The sequence below is a fragment of the Rhinichthys klamathensis genome, unplaced genomic scaffold (assembly GCF_029890125.1).
Source record: "Rhinichthys klamathensis goyatoka isolate OS25496 unplaced genomic scaffold, OSU_Roscu_1.1 h1tg000603l_1, whole genome shotgun sequence".
In the NCBI taxonomy this organism is placed as follows: domain Eukaryota; kingdom Metazoa; phylum Chordata; class Actinopteri; order Cypriniformes; family Leuciscidae; genus Rhinichthys; species Rhinichthys klamathensis.
This window is the reverse complement of record NW_026607058.1, coordinates 1212575-1223008: the sequence shown is the minus strand read 5'-3', so window position 1 is coordinate 1223008 and position 10434 is coordinate 1212575. Positions and strand designations below refer to the sequence as shown.

The window sequence follows — 10434 nt, the reverse complement described above, 5'->3', positions numbered from 1 at the left end:
TGAATTTGGGGGTTTCTGTAAGCCATAATCATCAAAATTATAACAAATAAAGGCTTGAAATATCTCACTTTGCATGTAATGAGTCTATATGATATATTAGTTTCACCTTTTAAGTTGAATTACTGAAATAAATGAACTTTTGCACCATATTCTAATTTTTCGAGTTTCACCTGTAGGTAAAGGACAATTTAAAAGAAAAGGAATCATGTTATCAATTACAATGTAACTGCAATCTGATTATGAGTATTTTAAAATGCAATACAATCTTACATAGGCCTATGTCATTTTTAGAAATCTGATTACGTAATCCAGATTACATATAATCAGTTACATCTGAGCATATCTGCCAAATGCATAGATATAATGTCCAAAGATCAAACACTCCTACGGTATGTGTGGTTTATGTAAAGCACGACGGAGAAGAGGAATAACAGTATTTAATATTAAAACTGAGGAGACACTCACTTAAACACAACATAACACTAACGAGAACGGACGGAGACTGAGGGAGAACACAGGGTATAAATGCATGGCAAACAAAGCGAGCTGATGAGTAAAAGACAAGGAACAGGTGAATGAAACGACTAATCAAACAGACTGGGGAAAACTAGGTCACAGGACTAAACCAAAATGAAATATAATGAAGGGGGGAACACAGAACATACATGTTACACACTCCACCTTTAAGATACATCACTTTAATTTGATATTTTTTAAATGTCTCATTTTATTTATTTGTCAAGTTTAGGGTTTCATGAAATCATGAAAATGTCAAATTATTAAAATTGAATTATTTTGTTTCTTTATGTGCATGTCACGTGACCATTAAAGGTGAACTAAGTAACTTTTTTACCTTAACCGAACAGCTTTGAAGTCATTGTAATGTTTATATTACTGATTTCGTGTTGAATGGTGGTCGTCTCGCACCCCCCTGGTGCCTGTGAGCCGCAAAACCACCCTTGCAACTTTGGGCCGCCGGCCTCAGTGTTAGGAAGTGTCGTCAAAGCCCGTCTACGGAAAGCCTTGGCACTTCCTATTAGCCCCGTTGTATCATCTTGGTTGCAGTTACATTAGAATTCCACTGGAGGTGATTGCGGGCGAGTGCAGAATGAATGGGAGTCTATGGAGCTAAACGGCTAAATGTATCTCTTTCTCCTGCTTGTTGTTGAATCTACATAGATTTTATTGTTGATTCCACAAGTTCAATATAGATTATAGACCAAAAGTCGAATAAATGAGTACTTATGTCCTTTCGATTTCTTACAGGTTAGGCCGTTGTTGGCCGGAACACGCTAGCATTCTGCTATTATGGGACGTCATCACATTTTTTGAACGGATTTTTAGAACAGATAAGTGAACTTAAAAATGCAGTTTTCAGCTGAGTGTATTATCTTAGTCCCCCCTTTTGAATGCAACTTTCAGATTACTTGACAAAAAATTACATCCTGAGAAAAGTGGATTTCTGGGGGTGAAACCCCATAGACTCCCATTCATTCTGCACTCGCCCGCGAGCGCCCCCGCATGGACAGAGACTTGTTACTGCAGCCAGTTCAGAACCCGGAAGTAACCAGAGAGTGCCAATTCTCTCCTATTAGACATTCTCTGGTATTGTGTGATATCAGGTCTCGCGAGGTAACTAATTGCTTTACGGCAAAAAAACAGATCTGATAAAATTCTGATAAAATGAGCATCAAACAGAAATAACCCGGCGCCGTATACATGTGGTGTTGGCCGCGCGCAGCTCTTAAAGGGGCCATACCTTATTTCCACTCGTTACAGCGTCCATCCTACTGAACAGGTACCGGTGTACAGGGGGAGGGGATCCGGCCGTGAGTGCGAGCCATCTCTGCGTGAGTGCTATTCACGACAGTGCAAGTGCTCCACAGCGACTCTAGGGGTCGCTGTTTGACAAAAACGGAATTCCTACTTAGTGCTGCTTTAAGCTATGAACTATGACCATGTGACCGTGTTGATAATTTGCTGCAATATTAATCTGTCAAGTAAATATCTTTGGTCAAATGTGTTCGGCGTTTGGGTGCAATTTGACCTCAGGTGAATGAACAACATGTTCTGATGGTTCAGCTTCTCCTTTTACCATCCATTTGCTGAAAAAGAAAACTGACTTTTTTTGTCAGAGTTTCAAGCCCTGTTTTGCGTGGAAAGTGCCAGCTGTCGTCGACAGGATTTGCATTCCTTTAAAAAGTAGTTTTCTTCTGAGTGCTTTTCACTTGTGCTGTTCTTAAGGTGAAATTGCTTTCCTGGCACGTCCTGCCCACCATCTTGAACCTCCCACAATAGCTAATGTTTTCTTCCCTGGGCAATTACTTCACTCACACCCACTCATATTAATATTTGCATGGTTTTGATGCTAAAAAGTTTAGGTCTTGATTAGAAAGTGCACGAATCAGAATCTGCATCTAATTGCATTTTGAATTTAACACTACAAAAAAAGTGTCTTGTTTTCCAGTACATTCTTCAATCAAGATACATTTAGTAAAATGTAGTATTCTAGTCTTGTTTTCTGAAATAATTTTCAAAATGGAAGTGTTTATGCTTAAAACAAAAACATTTGCCAGTGGAGTCAGAAAAAATCATCTTGTTTCCCCCTTGAACTTTATTTTTCTAACTCATTTCAAGCATAAACTGGCTTAAATTAGATTAGACTTAAAACAAGACTTAATATCTTATGCCATTTTGCTTCTCAAGTAAATGATTTAAGAATGTTTATATATTTGTAATGGAAAAGAAAACAATTTTTTGTAGTGCACAACTTTCCCATATTGATTAATATTCAGCATATATTTGTCCAAGCATGCACACTGTTTATATAGGCTATTGGTTTGGGGGGGGGGGGGGGGGGGGGGTTTCTCCATATTTTTAGGTGGATTGTTTTCTTTAAAGATAGGAAAAAAAAAAAGTTGCCAGCAAATTGCTGAAGACACAATCGCTTGAAAATGTTATTTGGTAGTGCATGTAGAGATTGCGGTCTAATTAGTTGAGCGCGAGGGGGAATGTGAAGGGAGTAATTAGACTTTGATGCTAAATTGTTGATGCAGCTTTCCCTGAAAATGTGAAGTTTGTTCCCCAGAGAGCATCTCAACCTGACACGCGTGCATATCAACCGCAGCACGTGCATGTAAAGGTGTCTTCCTCCTCCTCCTCCTCCTCCTCAGGTATAAGTGTTTTGTCATGTTAAATTCTCCTCGTCGCATCAGAACAAGGGTGTTCGGGGTTTTATTCTCCTTCCCTTGACCTCCTTCTGTTTCTCTGGCCCTGTTGCGGTTGAGAAGCGCTTCTGCCAAGGTGCTGCTCATGTGAAATGAATGTTTATCAGTGAGTCTATTTAAGCGCTGGTGACCGGCGGTTTCTACAGGAGATGCTCTGTTGGATGTGAGCTTGGCCCGATGCCCGGACACTCTTCACCATCCTCACTGCATCGCCCTGGATGTGTGAGATCGCATTAGGAGAGAGAAAACAAGACACTAAAAGCCCATCATGCAGCGCACGCAGCGGCCATCGAGGGCTGATAAAGAAATGCTGCTCGCTCGGGGCACCTGGAAATGGCCAGTAAAGTCTGACAGGTCAGACATCATGTGAAGGCCTATTATTAAATGATTGCGTCATGAAAAACAGTAAATTGCTTTGTTGCAGAGGGCGGGTTGTTATGCTTTAGGTTCCTTGTAGCTCTTAAAGTCTGCTGGGCCATTAGAAAGAGAATTTTTCAAAGGAAAACTGGCTGTGCTTTTTGTCTTTTTTTTGGAGCTCGACCCATTTCTCATTATGAAGTAAAAAAAAAAAAAAAAAACAGCGTAAAGTCCCGTTCGCACCAAGAACGATAGCCTATATAATCTTCCAGACCAATGCATAACCTTTTATTATACGCACGCGCTGCACTGTGGTCTGTCGGTTTAAATGCGCGTGCTCTTTAAAGCAGGATGGATTCTGATATGCTGTCAATGTTTTTATCATTCATCAGCTGGAATTTTTTTTTTCTAAAAGTGATTCCATGGTATTGTTCCCCTGTATCATTATCGTTATAGTTGTGGTTCATGTGGATTCTGATTTATCTTTTTACATTTTGAGCGATTTTTCTAACTAAATCTCTAGATCCTTCAAAAATTCTGTATTAATGAACCAAGGACGATAATAATAAAGATACAGTTATAAAAATCGTTCTAAATGTCACAGAATAGCAGCGTCCACACCACAACTACAACAATATAAGGAACAATATTGTTGAAATCACGATTATAACGGGTTTTTTTCAGCTGGTGAACGATAAAAACATAGACAGCCAATCAGAATCCATCCTGCTTTAAGAGCTTGTGCGTTTAAAGCAGTTCATAAAGTTATGAACCCATAATTTACTCACCCTCAAGCCAGGTGTATATGACTTTCTTCTTTCAGACGAACTCAATAAGAGTTATATTAAAAAATATCCTGGCTCTTCCAAGCTTTATAATGGCAATGTCAGAGTTTTTGAAACTTTAAAAAGTGCACCAATCATCATAAAAGTAATTCATACGATGCATACGGTTAATAAAGGCCTTCTGAAGCAAAGCCATGCATTTTTGTAAGAAACATATCCATATTTATAACTTTATAAACTATAATCACTGGCTTCCGGTAACTAGTTCCAGCAGAAGAGTGACCTCTGACCCGACGCATGACGTATGATGTAGCTCCTCTTCTCTTATATCAAAATCCTCCGACTAGTTACCAGAAGCCAGTGATTACAGTTTGTAAAGATATAAATATGGATATTTTTCTTACAAAAACCCATCGCTTCATTTCAGAAGGCCTTCATTAACTTTCTGGAGTCGTATGAATTACTTTTATTATGATTGATGCACTTTTGGGGGGCTTCACAAACTCAGTTACCATTCACTCCAATTATAAAGCTTGAAAGTGCCAGGGCATTTTTTAATGTAACTCCGATTGAGTTCGGCTGAAAGAAGAAAGTCACATACACATAGGATGGCTTTAGGGCGAGTAAATTATAGGATTATTTTAATCTTGGGGTGAACTATCCCTTTAAAGTTGTAATCATCAGTTCCGAGTGAACTCTTGCCCTACAGACCAGGAGTGTGTTTCCCAAAAGCATTGCATAGCCAATGGTTACAAGTTCCTCTGAATTGTGTTGGTAAAGACGGAACTTGCGACTATAGTTGGCTTTAAGGAAACTCACCCCAGGCCAATAAAAAGAGCAAAGCATTTTGTCCATAAGAGTTATTAACAAGGAGTCACAAATTAATGCTGCTCAAATTAATCTCACGTTAGAAGAGCTTAAAGATGCTTTAATAATGTGAGCACTAAAGCTAATAATGGGAGCACTAAAGCTGTCTTGCTGATTGTCTTTTGATTGGAACTGCAGTGTTTAATTACTCATTTCTAGTTAGCGGCTGACTTTAACTGTACAGTGCAAACAATAATTAGGTCAATGGCACATTATTTTGGCCAGTGAACACCGGAATTGAAAGGGAAGTCTCTTAAACATGTCCTCTGGCAGTGTGGCCATTGTTCTCCTTGAATTTCACAGATGCATGCAAGAAATCAATAGTAGCCTATTATGAAGAGGAATAAGAGGAACGTTATTGGCTTTTGGAAGAGAGTAAATGTTAACACTAATAACTACACAAAGATGAATGCATATGCATGTTACATGACTACAGTTTTGCATTTTTCATTATACGTTCACTAATTTCTTTTGAATTTTTTTAATAGAAATTATATAAATAATGACCGAAATGCCCTGAGGATGATCTTTTGTCCGAAAGCTTGGTGATTAAATTTGCTTAAAGGATTTAAGTGTGCGGACAGTTTATTTATTTTTTTAGATCTTTAGTCTTGTTTGTCTGGCACCTTGATGATCGTGAGTGCGGTGCAACTCCTTCAAAAAATAAAATAAAAATAATAATAGAAATTATATAAAATATTAAAAATGTTATTCAACTGTTATTAAAATCATGGAAGCCCAGTTTGTATTTACAAAGTAATACAATAAGGGTTTACATGTTTATTATAAATTGTATTTGCATTATAAAATTAAATGCAAGTAGGTTATTTATAGCTTATGTAAAAGTGAAAAGACAGCTCTGTGAGAGCTATTTGCGTTTATGATATTACATAAATAAATAGTTTTTAATATTTTGGTTATATTAAAATATAGGCCTATTCTGGCATGTAGTCTATGTGCTCTGAAATAACCATATTTCAACCAAGAAACCAAAGCACAAAAGTAAAGCAAAAATCTAGTTTTCCGAACTGTTTGTCACTAAATCAACACTGGCTAGGCTTAGTCAAAAAATAGCATAAATATCATTTGACATGAAATACGATCTCAGTTCTGACGCAAACGTTGTCTTTTGAGTGAGTTATTTCGAATCGATTCATCGAGATTGACAGATTAGCGGAAATTAATCAAATTTACCAAGTCAAACGCCATTTTGCTACTCAAGTTTGAAACAAAGATGCAGTTGAATCACCATGACAGGGAAGGATTGCATGGAAGAAACTAGTCCAGTGACGTGGTGTTTGGTAAACTTAGCCAAAAAAAAAAAAAAAAAAGAGTATTGCAATTATCATCACGATATTTAGCATGTTGCTTTATGCATCGTATAAAAATTCCGTGAGTATATCTCCCACCAGTCCTAGTTGAGTGTTTCGAGTCCAGTCACGGATGGGTTAAACGAGCTCGCGCTGAAGGCGCATCATATCTGAGACAGCAGGAGCAACGCTCGCGCTCCACACTTGCGCTCCGATCCTCCAGCGTTACGCGTCTCTTTCCAACTCACTCACAGGAATAACCCACAGCACTTCAGCTCTGCGTGGATGCCTCTTTAAACCCCGAGCGTCTCCACACACACACACTGATTTAAATCTGCACAGAGCTGCTGATCTCCGGCAGGTCCAGTTGGATGCTGGACCCCGGAGCCGCGTCCGCGCGATGCCCGGCCATCACTGGATATAAATGACAGATCCAAGTGTGTGTGACTTCAGTGCGCCGAACCAGAGGCTGCATGGGAGATGAACGCAGCCGCCAAACATCAGCCTGATCTGCTCGAGAGACCCGCCAGCCTCCTGGTACCAACATGGGTAAGAAACCCAGCTCCAACTGAACTAATGTGCGGACAGATCGGAACAGGCTCCTGGGAGCCATTACACAGATCGCGTAGTTTTGGGCTAGTACGCATGCAAGGGGAAATGTGGGAGTATAAACGCAGCTTTTCGGTGTCAGGTGCGTTTAGATTAGAGTAACTTGCTTAACTAACTTTGGGTTACACTTTATTTGGTAAGACTTTATTTTACAGTGTGTTTGATGCATGTAGGTAGTTACTATAGTAATTACTACAAATTGTGCTGTAATTACATGGAACTAACCCTAATCCTAAATGTATTATTATTACTGAGTACTTAAATGTATAGGTACACTGTAACACGGACACCTTAACATAAAGTGTAACCCTTTTTTGTTCTTTTACAGTGTAATTATACATTTAAGTACTGAGAAAGATTGATTAACTACATGTACTGGGCTGGGGATGAGGGTTTGGTTTAGGGTTAGTTGCATGCAATACTGCATCATTTACTGTTATTACTGTACATGTAACATATGCAACAAGGACACTGTAAAATAAAGTGTTACCTAACTTTTTTATGATTGAGATGTGCTGTGAAATCCAACACAATCTCATGGTATAGGCTTTTTGTTGTGACTGATGAATTACATGGCAGAGAGATTACACATGATATTTTTTTCAGATATTATATTAGTAAAAAAGAGAGAAACTATTATTGGATTTGAGTCAGTTAGAGTTTTATTTTATTTTGAATGGCACTTTTTGTCATATTTGAAAAAATGGTTGAGAATGACATCTCAGGTTCTTATGTGATGAAATATTATTGTATGCCGTTTCATTACACATAAAATGTGACTAATTACAACTGTGTGAGATGTGCAGCTGTTTTATGTTAGATATATTTTGAGTTGTTTTTTCCTGTCATATATCTTGTGCATTTTAAAATGGTGCTTTGCAGATCTGAAGACAGCCAATCATTGTGTATTTGGACGACAACCCTAGCATTTCTGAGCTCTCGATTTACAGTGTGACTTTTAGACGTAGACTTTTCTTTGTCATGTTGTTGTTGGAATATATTGGCATTTTTGCACTAAAATAAATAAGGTGCAGAGTGAGTTCATAGCAGAGTATAATAATTAGGTTTTTAGTGTAAATGAGGTGTGGGAGAAAGAGGGCCATAATGAGCTATTAAAATATAATTTAAAATAACTGGAAAAAAAAATCTCATTATTGCTTCAGCATTGGTGATTAAAAAAATAACAATAAAACCATGCAGGAAATGTTGTATAATTGATAGAAGAAATCAAAGCAGATTTGAGGTGACAGTGTAATCTCAAGGCAGAATGAGTTTTTGTGCTATTGTTCGCATTTGCTGTATTCCTCTTTGTGGAGATAATGATGTGTGACAGTGTGGAGTAGCTTCATTCGCACTGTTCCTGATGTGTTCGGAGATGCCCTCTCCCAGGATTTGCTCAGCCAAAGCTGATTGCTGCTTTATTTGTTTTAACACGTTCTGTCTTGTGCTGTCCATTTGTGGTGGGCATGTTCTTCTTAATTGGTAAATGGAGTCTTGCCAGTTGCACTGCGGGACCTTTATCAGATTGGAGGGATTTTCAGAGGTATCAATAAACGCTGGCTCACTGCTTTAGGTTTTGACGAGAATTACCCCAAAAAACAGGCAGAGAGGCTCTGTGGAAGAGGTTGGATGTCAGTAAGAACAGAAATCAATACAGACTTTTCCTTATAAATGTGTTCTTGAGCTACATCCGGTTCAGTGAAATCATTGGTCTGATATCTGCTCAGAGAGAGCGTCATGGCAGGTACAGTTGTTAAAGGGGTCATATAATGTCATTTTTATACAAGTTAATATGATTCTTTAGGGTCTGAATAAAAAGTTTGTAATATACTTTTATTAAAAATTCTCATTAGTGTTGTAAGAAAACACTCATTTTACCTGGTCAAAAACAGCTCTGTTTTCAGCACGCCGTTTCAGTGCATGTGTCTTTAAATGATAATGAGCTTCGCTGACTCCGCCCTTCTGTTCTGCGGGAGTTTTGACAATACCTGCCAACATGTACGCATTTTGCGTAGCGGGCACGCATTTTGACCTCAAAGTACGCTGGTACGATTTGTCACGCTTCTGTGCACGCGCAGTCCTCAAATCAAGCAACAGCAAAAGAAGAAGAGTTCGACCAATCATAGCGCTGGGTTCATTCCCCACATTGCAAGCGGAGATGATTGACAGATGGTAAGTCCTATAATTAAAAAGACACTGAAAATCGACACCAATAAAGAATCCACGCTCCACTCGCACGCGCCCGCCGTCTGACTGATTTAAGCGAGGACAGTCGGCCTACAGTAGTCACGGGACTTCTGACTCCTGAAGGTAAACGGACTGGGGTGGATGTGGAAAGTTGAAATATTGTATTTGAGTTTATTTTAAAATGGATTGGTTATCACACGGGACGGGAGTGATCGCATGGATTATTTAAAAAAAATACTCCGTAATTCATTCATGGTAACTCAGATAAGAGAAAGACATTCAGCCATGCAAATTATTAAAATGCTCAAGTAATGTTGAACAATAAATCTAAATAAAATTGAAATCGCTATGTCTTAGTGATTATGAAAGTGCTGTGATGTGTGGATGACTGAATCCGGAGAAACAGGCATTTATTTTTTCATTATCAGTGTTGAGAAACGTATCGCATGTGTTACGTGTCGTTATGTATTATGTTAACTAAAGTACCGAATTATGTTACATATTTATTTTGAATGAAAACTAGCGAGTTAGTTGGCGAATTTATGGATTAAAAATGACCGTTGTATGATAGCCTATCATGTATCAGTGCTGCGCGAGCTCTCTCACAAACACTCGCGCACACACAGAGAAGATATTTAAAAATTGACAGGCAAAGTTCTTTTATGTCAAAATGTCAAAGCTTTTTCCATTCGTGTTTTTAAAATTCGTTAAATGACGGACGCTTTACTCTTAACAGCCCTCATGTCGGATTCGTCTTATTCGAACACTTATATTATTGGTCATGTGACAGGACTCCTGTCTATTCAATGTTAACTGTTTTCTATAAATATGTTTGGATTGGCTAAAGTTTATTCAGCTAATGTGTGTCCTGCTGTTTGTAGCCTAATGTTCAAATGCAAAAACAGCACGTCACAAATATAAGCCCTTTTCCCTGTGGGATTTAATATCATATTTGTATATTGGAATAATAAATTAAGTAGCCAATTTAAAATAAATAACCAAATAACATGTAGGCTACACACCGTTATTTAAAAAAAATGTATTACTTTTTTTTATTAGTTATCTAGGGGTTTCTTAATTTTAGACTAATTG

General features: G+C 38.1%; 1 protein-coding gene across 1 annotated transcript in view; it reads left to right on the top strand.

Moving 5' to 3' along the window:
- Window positions 1-6716: 6716 nt before the first annotated feature.
- Window positions 6717-10434, top strand: part of sntg2 (syntrophin, gamma 2) — a 115347-nt gene continuing 111629 nt past the window's right edge. The window contains exon 1 of the mRNA XM_056240520.1: window positions 6717-7095. Within this exon, the coding sequence (XP_056096495.1) occupies window positions 7027-7095 (69 nt within the window). The 5' untranslated portion in view covers window positions 6717-7026. The remainder of the gene's footprint in view (window positions 7096-10434) is intronic.